Source organism: Simochromis diagramma, unplaced genomic scaffold, assembly GCF_900408965.1.
Source record: "Simochromis diagramma unplaced genomic scaffold, fSimDia1.1 OVJJ01000361.1, whole genome shotgun sequence".
NCBI lineage: Eukaryota > Metazoa > Chordata > Actinopteri > Cichliformes > Cichlidae > Simochromis > Simochromis diagramma.
The window spans coordinates 13,292,181-13,307,640 of record NW_024386860.1 but is presented as its reverse complement, the minus strand read 5'-3'; the positions used below and the strand labels follow the sequence as shown (position 1 = coordinate 13,307,640).

At 40.2% G+C, this 15,460-nt stretch overlaps 1 protein-coding gene across 5 annotated transcripts in view; it reads right to left on the bottom strand.

Annotated features, from left to right (window-relative positions):
* sema6e (sema domain, transmembrane domain (TM), and cytoplasmic domain, (semaphorin) 6E) overlaps positions 1-15,460 on the bottom strand; it is a 150,012-nt gene that overhangs the window by 40,145 nt on the left and 94,407 nt on the right. For all 5 annotated transcript variants that reach the window (XM_040030639.1, XM_040030642.1, XM_040030640.1 and 2 more), the window contains 10 exons: positions 14,183-14,239; positions 13,685-13,786; positions 8,242-8,332; positions 7,195-7,317; positions 6,031-6,119; positions 5,635-5,852; positions 4,507-4,638; positions 4,068-4,223; positions 1,751-1,927; positions 1,157-1,294 (listed from right to left, as the gene is read on the bottom strand). In XM_040030639.1, the coding sequence (XP_039886573.1) occupies positions 1,157-1,294; positions 1,751-1,927; positions 4,068-4,223; positions 4,507-4,638; positions 5,635-5,852; positions 6,031-6,119; positions 7,195-7,317; positions 8,242-8,332; positions 13,685-13,786; positions 14,183-14,239 (1,283 nt within the window). The remainder of the gene's footprint in view (positions 1-1,156; positions 1,295-1,750; positions 1,928-4,067; positions 4,224-4,506; positions 4,639-5,634; positions 5,853-6,030; positions 6,120-7,194; positions 7,318-8,241; positions 8,333-13,684; positions 13,787-14,182; positions 14,240-15,460) is intronic.

The following is a 15,460-nucleotide window of genomic DNA, read 5'->3' as shown; positions in this document are numbered from 1 at the left end:
TTCTTTTTCGCCATTCTGCGGTAACCTAATACTCTGATAATAACTTCATGTAAAAGCAGTCTCTAAAGTTCAGGTGGAGGGCTTAAAGCTTTTCCCTGCTGTTCTCCTAAAATGGTTGATTTCTTGGCCGTAAACGCAATCAGCCTTTTAAACATCGGCTACACACGTGCAAGACAGGGAACAAAATGATGAAAGGGTATACGTAATTTTGTACCGGTGAACGTTTGACATCTGAAACATCAAACGCTAAAGCAAAAGTTATGCTCTCTCAATACAGGGAAAATCAAGAAAGGAGCACCATTTGTTCCCTCAAAACAATGTCGAAGCAAGTGGAGAAATCTTATTACTGACTTTCCACATGCACACACACTTTTATAATGCATGCAAATGTGTTTTCTGATTTCTGTGGATAATCTAGTTTCTTGCCAGCGTACAGTATAAACACACTCCAAAATCTAAAACAAACAAAAACAGCTGCAAAAAATATCTTTAATAGGACTACATTTGGGGCTCGTATGCTTGCATTTCAAATTCGAATTTGCCAGTTAACATTTGTGCATGCTTTCGCACATGCAAATGCTCCTTATTACAGCTGTATAAACAATGGACCACGTATACTCAAACATGAAGATCAGACAGCAATCTGACGACTTGAGCTTATGAAAATGTCCAACCTTTCAACACAGAATTTCCAACGTAGAAGGCATACGAAATTGCTAATGGGTTCAATAACCTTTCATTTTTTTCCTATGGTCACTTACCTGCCAACACCACAAATAACTTAATAGTACTTATTTGAAAAAGTGGTCCAATTCTAAGAATTGGGGAAATAATAGTCCAACATCTGCTTTATGGTACAGTACTCTATTCGAAAGCCTATAAAAGCATTGTGAGTGGATGCATTTGCTAAACTGGCAGCTTTAAGGGAAACTGATCTTACTTTACTTGATTTACCTGGATCAGTTAGTGTCATTTTCTTTGTGGCACAAAACGAGAAAACAAAAAACCCATGCATAGTTTCTGAGGTACTGCACAGTTTTGGGACCTTTCACTTAAACAAAATATACTGATCAGTATCAAAAATTTTATACAGAATACGCATAATATTCTGTCCAAACTCTGGTGGCGATAATGCTTTACTGTATAGTTGACTCACTTCTTGCAGTGGCTGTACTCAGAGCAGCGGCTCAGCGGCACACGGATCACGCAGCTTGAGAACGCCACAAACAACGCATGATGATCCCGGTCCAACTCAAGCCCCAGGACCCTCCTATCCTCCCCCTGCACATTGCACCTGGGAACACGGGAAAAACACCAACTGTCACAATCAGGCATTTTGTATTTCGTTTCATTTTTTAAATCAGCGCTGTACACGGCTGGTTCAGTCTGAAAATTATACAGAAAGCCGACTGTGAATCAAACTCCATGCAGATAGATTTTTCAAGCTGTGCAGCAAGAAAACAAAAGAATACATGGGGAAAAGAAAAAAAAAGCATCCCCTCCAGCTGTACAGGGTGATGCAAAGTGTTACAATAGACCAAAGAGTGGGTGGGCAGGACAGATCAAGGCAGAACAAGGAGAGGAGGAGAACAAGCAACAGAGAAGGAAAAGAACAGAGATGTGCTAAGTAAAGTACAGAGAAAGCAAAAGAAATGATAAGAGAGAGAGAGGAATAAACCAAAGAGACAATTACAAGAACACGCATCGTTTAATACAGAAGCAACACGACACATAATAGACTTTGTCTCACTTGTTAGGGTTATAGACATCAAGGTCCTCCAGGAGCTGGGTGCTGAAAGATGCGTTGGCTCCCTCAGTGCTGGCCAGGATCTTCAGCACATGGCCATTATCTGACCCGAGGAAGACTACCGTGTAGTTCTTATATGGCCCTGCAGATGTATCCACTGCAATCTGAGTCAACTTGAACCTGCATTAAAAAAAAAAAAACAAGAAAACAAGACAAAGCGACTTAAATCTACACTGAAGATCATCTAAATTTAAGCTGTCATGTCACTTGCTTGCATAAATTTGTGGGCGTCAACAACACCAAATGCTCTGGTTAGCATCTTATTATTGCTTCTTTGTTTTATGAAAGTAGAGTTTCAGTGGTAAACAAAACAAACAGTGGGTGAGCACTAAGCTCATTGTATAAAGCATCAGTATAAAATCAGTCACTTCATCTACCAACCCACCATCCCCTTCCTTCATCGCCTACATCTTTTAAAGCCTTCATCCTATCAATTCATCTATCCGCCCACCCAGAGCCATTCAATCGATCCATTCTTTGTGTTGTTGAGCCACTTTTCTATGCAGTCTTGCACAGAGGCCCGGTTTTCTATTTTCTGGTTGTATTTATGTGAAAGTCCAGCAACACGCTGCTTTATTTGGAGTGCCACCCTGCTTCATATTCATCCAGCTTCTCGCAGTTACACCTGGGAGGTGCCCAGTATCACCACAGCTGTCTACTGTTGGCTCCACTGGAGCAGGTGAGGATTAAAAGCTGTGCTGAAGGGCACCTTGAGTCCAGTGGTGGCTGAGAGGTGGATAGGCTTAACTCATTCATTTTCTCTGCTGTATTTCCATTCTCTGGCCCGGGGATTTAAACAAACAAACTTCCTCTAATAATTTCTTTGGCATTGCAGTGCTTCTAGATTCTTATAAAAAGGACACCCGCGGCAACTTCTGTGCCCTCACTTCTCCCTCAGTGCCTCCCAGATGGTCCCAGAGAGGCTGGTGTGTTTACCCACATGAACTTGACGGGCACGTCCCCGCAATGACTCGGCAATAGCGCGTGATGCGCTTCTGGTTAGATTTCATTTATCTAGCATCACTCTGGGGATAGGCGAAGCAGATGTGATGTTTTTGGCGCCAGATGTGAAGCGGTGCATGTTTCCCCAGTGTGGAGCCACTGCAGTGTCTGGCTGGCTGTCAGCCTGTCTCTGCTTCAGCAGGCGTGGACAAGGCTCCTGTATACTATAAGACTGTGCCTGCGGTTGTAAGTTGAATCGGTGATATGCATCCGCTGTGAGTACATACATGTCTGAGGTTTGTGAGCTACTGCGTGAAACACTTGTGACACTTTTCACCAATTTAACATTCACTGCATCGTCATCTGGTATGAGTGGACTCTCAAATATCACAACACACACACACACACACACACACACACACACACCAATGACGTCCTCCCTTTGACAGGTGGGCTGTGGAGCTAGGCCAGCCCTACAGACAAGTCCTCTCCTTGTGCCCCCTTCATGTTTGATGTAAATCCAGTGTTGAAAAAAAATTCAATGTGCTTTAATGGCAAGCAAGGTAGTGTGTTCCACTTGAGGTCACTCATCAATACCAATCACGGTTGCAAGAAAAACACTGCTGGTACATGATGCTGTGAAGGCAAACGGCCACTAAAGTACCAAAGAAATAATCCTGGCATTTTCTCCTAAAGGTCTGTTTTATAACTGCAGCCATGTTCTGAACAGCAACACTCACGGTAATGATTTTAAATGTGATCTAATGACAACGTTCACCAAAAAATACGTGACCATTTGAGAGGTCTCGAGGAATAACTTTGCATTTGTTTTTCAGATGTTGATGCACTAAGTACAGGAAATGAAACCAAAGAGCTTATGCAAGTCCTCCTTTAAATGTCACCAGTTTTTATTGTTTAAATAATTATAGCAGGCATTTCTTTGTAATTCTCAGCTGTCTGATAGACCTGCAACGCTAAACCTATTGTCTGTTTTAACCGAGGTGGAGTAGCACCTTGGACAACTCGCCCGTCTGTTAAAGCACACATTAACATAAACACACAACCACTCTCTCACATCTACATCTATGGTCATTTAGAGCCACCAGTTAACATAACATACATGTCTTTAGTCTGTAGGAGAATGTAATTCTTAACTCAACACTTCACAAGTTTGTGCAGATGCTGGCAGGTGCCAACTGCCTTTTGTTAGTGAATTCCAAGTACATATACTGCCATCAGAAAGTGACTGAAAGTAATTTAACAAAAATATTTTTCATAATCCTTTCCATCTGTTCTCTTATTGAAACAAATCTTCTACCTGCTGGTGGTGCGGGTGAAAAAGGGTCGGTCGTTGACGGAGGGGACGGACTCGTCCATGAGCGGATAAGACTTGATGAAAGTCAGAGTTTCGTCAGGGAAATTGGTGGATGACTTGTAGGCGGCGGCTGAGCCCTCGCCAGCGCAGCAGCCTGGCCTGCACGACAACAGCAGTGCGAGAGAGAGAGAGAGAGAGAGAGAGAAAAAAAAAAAAAAGCATTAGACATAAATCTGGTTCCACAGGCAGATGTAAAAACACTGGCAGCTGTTTGTTTTTGGGATGAGCAGGAGGAAAAAACAGGTGCCTTGTGTGGCTGCCTTTTTTTTAAGAGATGTCTGTGCAGAACAATAACAGCAACAGCTGCATAAGCTCTGTTGTCAAAAGCAGAAAAAAATGTTCTAGGAAAGTGACAGTTTCTATTTAAAGATGAGTCTCTCACCTTGGTTTTGGGACTTGCTCCTCTGGAACAGGTGTCCAGGCTGACTCACTATTCTTCTGCTCTTTAAATTTACCACTGAAGGCCTTCTCTATGTCATCCATGTAGAAAGCACAGACTGCTGAGCCAGTGATGCTGTTAAAAGGACCCCAAAAGAAGACTTTACAAAGAGCAAGACAAAAGTCTGGAATTCACCAACTAAAGACAAGAATTCAGCCCACTGACTTCTTGTCACAAGTGGCCAAAAATATGATTTTTGATTGCTCTGTCTGTGCTCGTCTTTACTACTACTAGTATATGTCAAATATTCTTACCTCTTTCTAACCCTCTACAGTGTAGATACGATACAAGGAAAAAAAGCAGAACAGTCTCCATATTGCAAAAGTTAAAAATGCATCCATCCAGAATTACATACTAATAGCTTGTACTGTATGTTTTCATGGAAAGCAGTGAATGACTTTGATCCTCCCAGCTGCTTTGACATATGAACTCCAGACAATCATGAAAATCACGTTGTGATATTATCAGATGTTGCTCTTTCTCGCAAAAACAAAAGTTTTCTCTGTCAGAGAAAAGTGAGGCTCCAGCAGAGCGCAGGGGCCAGAACATATAACTGATCTATTCTCAATTAGAAAAAGCTGGCTGCTTAAACTCAGTTTAATACCCGATCAGACTGATTTGAACATTTGTGTCTGCCACAAACAACTCTGCTGGGTGATGTCTGTAAGAGTTTAGACCTGCAGAGCATGATAGGAACTGCTTCCTGTTTGTCAATGACATTCACTGAAAGCCAAAAAGTGCATCAGAATAGTGTAAATTGCTAGTTTGGCTCAGCGACGTTTCAGAAGACGCAGAAAAGTGAAAAAAATATTACTAGTGATAGCATTTGAGATACCGCTCATGTAGTACCTTACAAGTAAGTTACATCGCAGAAAACAAACATTTTCTGGATTAACTTTAGCGAAGATGTTTTTGTTTATCGAATTCTGTAACATCAAATTTGCAGATCACATAAAAGAGGATTAAACAAACGTGACTAGAGAGAAATTATCACACTAACTACTAACTAACTATAACACGGACATTTCAATTTCATCTTTACCTTGAAAAAAAACATGAAAAAATGCCAACCTATTTGCCTGTGTGGTGAAGACTCCGAGCACAGTCGGCCGGTGGTTAATCTGGAGTACATTGGTGAGAGACTGGAGGACATCAAAGTAGAAAAAAGAATCACCAGGAACAGAACAGTTCAGCCGAGCTTTAAGAAATGATGTCCAGTAACGTTCCAGCACCCTCGGGGAGCCCCCATTGTCGTTCTTACAAACACGTGCAACCCTTGAGAAAACCACCTGAGGGGACAGGAGTGGAAATCATTTATAATCACCACACTCAGACGCAGCCGACACGGAATACTGAACAGCAGTCAGGAATGTGCTCTGCATGTTGACTTCGAGCAGAAACGACAACAAGCTTAAACAACACACAACACAAATTTGTGGAGTGTCTGCTCTGAAATGAGTACCTCACCTTGCCAAGAGTGGTGTACTCCACTGCGATCTCGCTGAAGAAGAAGTACACGTAGTTCCCATACTCAATGGCATGGAGGAAATGGGGCTCTATAGAGGACAAGAAAAAAAAAATGGTAATGATGACTTATTTCCAGTATGACAGGCTGGACGTGGAGCTGGTAAACACAGATGTTCAATTTGGTTTATAAATCGTAGATAAATGTGAAATGCCTGAGCTCTAAAATGGAAAATCCAAATTTTAGCAGAGAAAAATGTCCTTCCAATTCTTCCAATAACAGATCCTTATTCGGGTGAAATAGCAGAGATAGTCCTGCATCAGTAGTGAAATAAAGAGAACTTAAAACATTCTGCAACAGCACTTTCTACAACTCTGAATACAGCTTACTTTGCCATTTCTATCTTGTCACAAGCAATTGCTTTACTGAAACGACCCCACTCGCTCAGCGCTGTTAACGAGGATAAAAAAAAAGTAATCTATTGCACATAAAGATAATATAGCTAAAACAATTAACGCCAAATTAATTGCCAATTATTGTGATGATAACAATCAAACATTCTTATTACTGGAAGGTTGATTTGGCTCAGTTTTCCTCCCAGATGAGGAAAAGCGATTGTTTCTTTCCTCCCTTTTGAAATCAGATGAAATTAAATGCATAAAGAAAGTGACACATAACAAGTCAAGATACTCTAGCCATCTTTTTCACTTCACTGGATGAGGCTACTCACATCTGCAAAATACCCTCATTAAGTGACAAAATATTTGTTGGTATCAGTGCCAATAAAAACTAAAGGGGAGATTCTGACATATGAAATCGATGTTTATTAATTATTTGTAACGGCTCGAAAGTGCGGAAAAACATAAACCTGGACACGAAGAAAGTTACTTCCAAAATAAAGATTCAATTTAAAGGTCAGTGCTACCTACAGATGTCAACCATGTAAATGTTTGTACAAGATTTGATAAGCCCTGCATTAGACCTCAAAGCTCGGTGAATTTTAGTAGTTTACACATTTAGGATGTCATCTGAAATGAAACAAGGTCTCAGATCCCACGCCATATCAGAAAATCTTCCATTTCCTTAACCTACCACCAACCGCATTACAGAGCCACAGCTGCATTTGATATGCTATTACATTACACCTTATCGCATTGGCTTCTCACCTCGCAGCCATTTGGAGTCATACTTCACTGTACGCAGCACGGGGCTGCTTTCACCCAAACTTCTGTAAATAACTGCGTCACTTGCCAAGAAGTCAGTCATGGTGGCAGAGTAGAAATCACCACCTGAGAAAAAGGAAAAAAAGTTATTGAGAACTACAGTCAAGGATCACAATTCCCACTAACCCACTTCTCTTAAGTGTCTATTTTGGTCACAGGTGACTTTTATTCCTCTTTAAAAGGAGGCTAAGGAGAGCAGTTGTAGGAGACTATGCGAGCTTTAATAACAGCCTGTGTGAACTTTGCATAAATGTCAGTGGAAACCTGGCAGGGTTGAGTGTACGTTTGGCTCTCTCTTCCCTGAACTTGACCCTGATGTGTTCACAATGTATCAACTTGCTTCACTGCTATGTTCATAAAGCAGTAAATCTAACCACAAACCGGGATCTGTGAAGAGGAAACTTCAGATTATACCATCTGATGATTTATGCCAAGATACTCAATTATATCGACATTTCAGGCTTTTAGCTCAGACTCTTACTGAGACACACTTGCAATGAGGCACTAATTGAAGTTAACATGCAGTTTAGCAGATTATATATTATTATCTTAGTATCCAATTACCACGTCAGAGAGACAGAACGCCAAGTGCAGTTACACGTTTAAGCCTATTGATTAGAAATGGTCCTTTATATGTAACAGCTACCTACTTTTAGCAAACCATCCTCTTCTGTTTCTGAAAGATGAACGTCATTTTCCTATTGTTCCACCCCCTTCTAATACATTTATAACATATTTTCACAAGGTTAATATAAAAAACAAAACAGGCAAAACATATGTGACTTCTTCTGAATATAGTCCACCACGAACATCGTTTTACCCGACTTCAAGTTCATTTAATAAACGCTAGTTTGATTAAAAAGAAAAAAAAAACCCACATTACTCCAAGCCTGACCTATATAATAAAAATGTCACAGCACAGATCATCAGCAGTGAGAAACCTGAACCTGTGAGATTTCAAGTTTGAACATCATCTGGGTCACTACTTACCTGCGAAAAGGCCGACATTGGACTGGCGGGACTCGAAGGGACACCGAGCCTGTCCCACCACCTCCTCCCCTTCCTGCTCCAGTGTCGACATCTAGGACAGAAATGAAGCAGCTTTACAAGGCTGTATACAAAGCTTCAAAGCTAACCCAATAGAAGAATGGGCTATAAAACACAGAGTGACAGTTGTAAACAAGAAAACAACACCGCTGTTTACACTTATAAACCCACGAGGTTGTTTCTGCCCTGACAGAAAAAAAAAAAAAAAAAAAAAAAAAAAAAATCAATCAGCCTCAAACACCAAAAGTCTTTAATGCAGTGAGAATTGCAGTTGGACGCAAAGGAGGTGTACCAAATCAATGTGCAATAATGAAAGGCAACACATGCATCATAAAGATTAGTTTTATTTGGTGTATTGTATACAGGTCATTTCCATAAAAGATGTGTGAAAGCAGAGAGGCCAGTTTATCTCTCAGGCACAGATATTAAAGCTGCTATTTTTCCAGCCCCTGCTGTTAACAAGGTTGCGAGCCTCAAACACAACAACAAGAGAAACCCAGCAGAGCGACTTCACCGCCCTCTGTGTCAACAAGGTGACTGACACACATACGCCACGTTAACAGTCCATAAACACGTTGGCCTGGATTTTTCAGGCTTGTTCGACACATAGCTTTGTGTGATTGCTGTTCTATTGTTATTCTGCGAGATGATTGTCAAACTCGGTCCTTTCTACAAAACTAAATAGAGAGATCATGACTGTAGAGTAGACATGATAACCTAACAGTTACACAACTATAACAAGAGCAATACAAGACATATGCTCTGCATTTAGGAGAAATATATTGCATTTTTTTAAAGGGAAGAACTTTTATCTAAACCTATATTTGCACGTTACAATATTCAGAATATTAAAAAAAAACAATGCTCTTTCAGGCAGCCTGGACTGTGAATGTCTTTTACAGTTTTCATGTTTTTCTCTATTGATAGGCATTACCCATTTCATGACAGCACCCACCTCCCTGTGTGCCAATGCACTGAAATGCAAAGTTTCAGTGCGTCCCGAGCTAAGCGTTCCCCACGAGAGATTGTTTTTAAAAAATACAAGCCAGTGTGTTTTTCTCCTGCACTTAAATGGTAAACCACTTTCCCCAGCAGGTGCTGTTTTCCAAGAGACTATAATACATGAGAAGACCACTTCACATCCACACTGTCAGGTACGGATATGTTTTGTAAGCTTAGAGTTAAGTTAGAGTTAGGCTGCTGTTCCAGGCCGCGATGAGTTGAGGTTAAGAGAACATTGGTTGGTATCTACTCTTTACGGACTTTGCTTTTGTGGCAATACGCAAGACCGGAAATGGGTTGTAATCCATTCTCCAGCGCAGCCACACAGCTAACTGTGGTGCAACAGCACCCTGTGACTGAGCTCGTTCACACCAGTTTAGCTATAAAAAACTACTTCACATTTCTGGTGGGGTAATGGCTGCCTGCTCCCTGTACATTTGGCAATAAGATCATGCAGTAGAGGAGAAAATAAGCAAGACAAAACCTTACAATAGACTTTTGCCTTCTAAATTGTGCATAAATGTCTCAAGGGATTTGTACAAAACACTTCAGATTCTTAACAGAGTATGTGTTTATGCTACACTACACTCCTGAAGCTGATGTAATCCAGCACAACAGCTCTGCCCCAAATATCACTTTGGTGTAGCTTCAAGTGCTTTGACTGAGATTTTTATTTTGTGCTGCTGTTGCAGTAATAAAAAGAATTACACTGCAGTAGTTCGTTTTTTTGTATGTGCCTCTTGTTCAGCATTAAAAGGTGAACTTTGATTAGATTTGGTAAATAGTGCTTTTCACAAAAATACAGGTGAAGAGTTGCACAAGTGAAGGTAACAGCAGTAAAGATAAAGTGCTGTTAATGTGTTTTACAGCTTAACGAATCAGAGAAGGCGGAAAAACAGGAAAAAGCAAATTAAAAACATGCCTCTCAAAAAAAAAAAAAAATCTTTAAATAAACAAACATGGTTAAAAATTTTAACGTAAGACTGGTAAGGCAGTAAAGACAAAACTGTAACTTCTAATGCTTATTGGACCTTTTCCTTGAAATGTGGCAACAAAAATGATTTAAAAAAAAAAAAAAAAAAAAAAGCAATTTTGGGGCATTTTTTCAACACTGGGAATGTTTGCAAGGAACTGGGTGCATTCCACAGTATTTGTTCATTACTTACGAAGTAAGTTAATTCTCCAAAATAGACTCGGAATCTCGCATCCATGGAAGCTTTCAACCTCTAAGAAACCTTGAACCCCGAAAATTCATCAAGAAAATTATTCTGATGTTACTAAATGGTGTAACTAATGAGAAGAAAACATTAATACAATCAGGAGGACTTTGAACAAAGAAAACAAAACAAACATGGTTAGTCCCATTCAGTTCCCAATCAGTAATCATCTGAAGATTGGTCCTCTTTAAGCGAGAATTAATTCTGTTTATATCTGAATACAAATCACCAGTTTTCAGCCAACTTCTCCTCACAGCAGTTTGTTAATCCCCCAAAAACATATTTCAGAGAGAACATCAGAGAGAAATTAGGATTCAGCAAAGTTGTGCAGTGACTGTAGGGTCGTTACCCCAGTGGGCACATGAAGACAGACGGATTTGATGCTTCAAGGTTTAGTTGTATCGTAACCGCATGCTGAAGACAGCCTCACTGTTGTCTACACACCAGCTGTCTCAGCAGCCTGGTCAGTCAAGCTGCCAGTGCATGGCTGGGCATCCATTCGTTTCTTTGAACAACACACACACGCCTCTGACCCAATCCCCTACTGTCTTCCACAGATTTTTCGTGGATTCCCAGAGACAGATTCCTTGATATGATTTACACTTCCTCCATCTCTCCCCAGCTGTGTGGATAGTCATCTCTTGTCAGAAAAAAAAAGGGTGTTGGGGGCTGCAGAGAGAACGAACGTGTGGATGTGTTTTAGTAAAAATGTAAAGCTGCTCTTTTTTACCAAAATTGAGTCTGTGGCAGGGAGACGATGATAATGTGTGAATGTAGGTCGCTACGCAGTTCTCTAAACATTTTATATCAACTTCTCTACAGGACCTTCAGGACATGACTGAGACAGGATTTGATCCTGGAAGCAAACACCAGCCTGTGGAGATCCTGCGTCTATAAGCCCCGAGACGAGACTGAGCATCGTTCAATAGAATGACTTCCGATTTCCCAAAACTAGACATAATCATGCTGCAGTGAGGGCAACTCTCATTTTAAACATCTGGCAGATTATTTTTTGTTTTACAAAAGTGTAAGAAATTAAACAGCTATCTTTATGCACTGCACTTGGTTAAATATTGTTAATTACACTTCTTAGTATGCATCCACCAGGAAACAAGGAGCCATCAGAAAACGTTTTTACTTTGCTCTCTACAGCAGATCCATTATGCTTATTCAAAATAATCCCTTATTTTGAAAATGTTTAATTCTAATTAATTTCTAATGTTGTGGACTGTTGGAAACCCCAGGAGTTACTTTGTGGGTTAGCACACTGGGGAGAAGAAGAAAACTGTAAAAACTAAAGTCTAGAGTTATTCAACTCCTCTTTGGTTTGCAGACTCCCCCACACCCTTAGATTTACAGTCGGTGCTGTAGGACGTCTACTCCCTTCTCTTCTAATAGCCTGCTGTGAATCCCAGTCCAGAGCTGTGATGTCACCTCAGAGCTTCCACTGCACTGCTTTCTGTCAGGTTTTTCAATAGTCCTCAAACTGCGGAAGACTTACATTCACATTGTCCGTACACAAATTGTACCTGTGCTCCTGCTAAAATATAGTGCTTTCAGCTGGCTATAAACACTGTTATTTATCTCTAAAGTGGAGGGGTAACCAGGGAGGCAAGATGCATCTGAGAGCCTCGTGTACTAGCATGGATTTGCCTCAAACTTTGGGGAGTGGGAATATCAGGGACCATAATGGCACACTCATTCAGCTTTGCTGTCTAAGAGGTATGAATCAAGCTACCATCAGCATACTTTGTGTTCAGTCAACAGTCTGCTCTTCGTGTTTTACCAACACGTTGTTCTATCAACATCAAAGTTTGAAGTCTATGTAACACACAAATATGGGAATACATTGCAGTAATATTTAAGTACAGCTACTCTGCTAATATTTAAATGTTTGGGCTCCATATTTGTGTGTGTTTATTTCAACATCTAAGAGTTGGTTCTTTATTTTGTCTGCATTCAGCCTGCGTGTTCACTTTGCCTCTGCTGATGTCTTAAATCAGTTTTTCCAGTTATCTTTTTAGGCGTGCCTGTAGCTTAAGCTCACAGCTGTTTGTTGTATTATCGCTGAAGTGCTGACTGCCAGACTTCTTTTAAAGCTGACGAATGCTGCATTCAACCTGGAACGACCTCTCTTTGTGGCAGTGTTTGTGGGTGTTACATCACAGTAGATGTCTTTTTTTCCAAGTGCTGCTAACATTTTTTTTAATCTATTGTTCGAGCTCTAGCTGACTATTACAGATGTACTGCATCAGCTTGTTATTTACAATAATCAGGGCTCCATACGCATGCCTGACCTTTATTTTAATCCACTTTATGCAATTCATCCATTTGACCAGTTTTAATAGTAAATTAATGTATGCATGCTGTAGAGTTCAGTTGTTCAAACTGCTCTGTTATATTATGATGAAACATTGTAATTATCTCTGGTGCAGCTGCTGTAAGGTGTTATTCTCTAAGACACCCTGGCCAGCTATTTATTTATTACCCAACCTTAAGGGCATGTTCTCCGTAAGTGTGCATGACATGTTTTTCTATTTCATAAAAACAAATATCAAACTACGAGATATTTTATCACAGATGTCAATAGAGGATTTCAAGCACCACCACACAATCACTCAAGTTCTGCCATCTTACTTCAATATGTTGTAGTGCTTGTGATGCATGTGGCCCCTTATTACTCGTACAGCTGCTCTTACTGTTCTATATTTCTTCATATATTCTTATATATTTTCTATATTGTGTATTTTGTGTATTGTGTATTTTGTTGTACAGTTATTTTATGTTTAACTTTAATTTTTATATCTTATTTTATTCTTTCCTAGTTAAATTGACCCTATTTATTTCCTGTCCTATTCATAGTCTTTTATTTTAGGTCACGAGCAGTTGTCTAAGCATTTCACTGCATATCGTACTGTGTATGAGACAAATAAAATTTGAATTTGAATTTAAGGTTTCAACTGTCATCCTGATGACTTGCACACGAAGCCCGCGAGGTGTTAATGTGGCATGAGTTTAGCTTAAACTTTGTCATCTCCATTAGCAAATCAAATAACAGCATCCAGCTGACAAAATATACAAGGACAGGGAACCTCATAACAGCTGTAATATGATCTCTTATCTGTAATTGAGGCCAGACAGCGGCACACGGGAGTACGGTTTCCTACCTTATAGTTACGGCAGGTGGGATTGAAAGCGTTGGTGCCGCAGGCGAATAACGTCTCGTCGTTGCGTGGTACCAGAACTTTGATGTAGTTGTAACATTCATCCTGTCAGGAGAAAAAGACCTGGACATTATTACACATCATAAAGCCGGTCCCGTTGTGGGTCCTGGCACGGCAAAAACACAATCAAAGAAGGAGTTGTAGCAGGTTAACAGTTTTCTGCGTTTTCACAGCCATTATCGTAATCCTCAGGGCGATTCTTGTGGTTTCACCGTTGCTCTGGAGAGAAAAATGTGATGCCAAAAAACTCAAGTATGTCTCTCCTGATGGCTGCATTTCTGATAAGCTACCTGCACACTACTTTTGCTCATTAGAAAACTTCTCTTGTTCAGGAAATGAAGGCAGAGGCAAATACAGAGAACAGAAGACCTAAGAAGTGAAACCCAAGACCGAAAACAGAACGAGATGAGAATGTGTATGTGTCTGGAAGATTATACTCACGCTGTTTTTCCCTCTCACAGTGCATTTCTCCACATCCTTCGTCTTCCAAGTCAGTTTCTGAAAAATGAACAGAGAGCCAACTGTCAGCTCAAAGACAAGCTGCTTCTCACCATCCCAGCTTTTGTTGCTCCCAATCGTTCAAGTGCTATTACGAGACAGCTGTGATGAAAATCTCATTAATTTCAATAAACTGTTGTGGAGAAAAACAAGCAAACAGAGAAATATCAGCGATGCCTGCTGCGGCTCGAGCAGCTCATCAGTGGGCAGTTGTGGTGCCTCAGTGATAAAAAAAATCTCTGGATCTGTGAAAATGCACACACGAGTGAAACAAAACACAAAGCGCTGCTCGCAACACTTCACTGTCTATATAAGGAGAAGTCAATTAGCTTCAATTAACCTGCTGGCCAAAAGCCCTGTCCTTATTTTGTAGACACGACAAAATACACTTTTTGTAGCCGTGCTAGTCGTTCAGCGGGCTTTTATTGAAAAAGATCCATCAGCTTGTTAACAAGCTCTGCCAGCTGAAGGATTAATGTTCCCCAATCAACTGCTGACTAATTTAGTGGCCAAATTTTCTCAGAACTTATCAATACCAGGCTAAATACTTGGAATTATTTAAACTCATTTCTCAATAGCATGTGAGGAGATAAGAGCTGCATGGCTCAATTGGCTGTCTGGGAACAAATTGGCTAGCTTGAGTGGAAGGCTGCCAATATTGAAGTATTCAATATTTCTGTGCAGTTGGTCGATATCCAGACCAAGAGTTCTCTTCGTTGCCACATAATAACATACATTTTTGAGTGAAATGAGCTTTAGGTAAACGTGTCCACACCAAAAGAAAATATTTGCCACAAATCCAGTGCCATACTTGGTTAAAGTAATATTGTACAGTGCCGTGCATATTTTTTTATGTCTTTGCTAAAGCTTCACAGAAAGCAACACCGGTTTAAAATGCATCTTGAATCTTTACTGAAGCTGAGGTTTCACTTCTGCTGGACCACAAGTCCCTGAAGCACAATTCATCCCACAGGCACCTTGTTCTCCATTTCTTGTGGCTGCCTCTCAATTTTCTCAGACAGCTTTCAGTATAGCAAAACTTATGAAGAATAGATTTGCATTTTAATTGTTAAGGGTACATCTACAAAGTTAGTATTATTTCATTTCCACTTTCTCAGATAAACATGATAATGAATGAATAAAAGATTAAGGTTACTATTAATATGTATTTTTCTCATTGTCAAAAAATAGAATTAAAACATATCTCAGTACTTCTCTTAC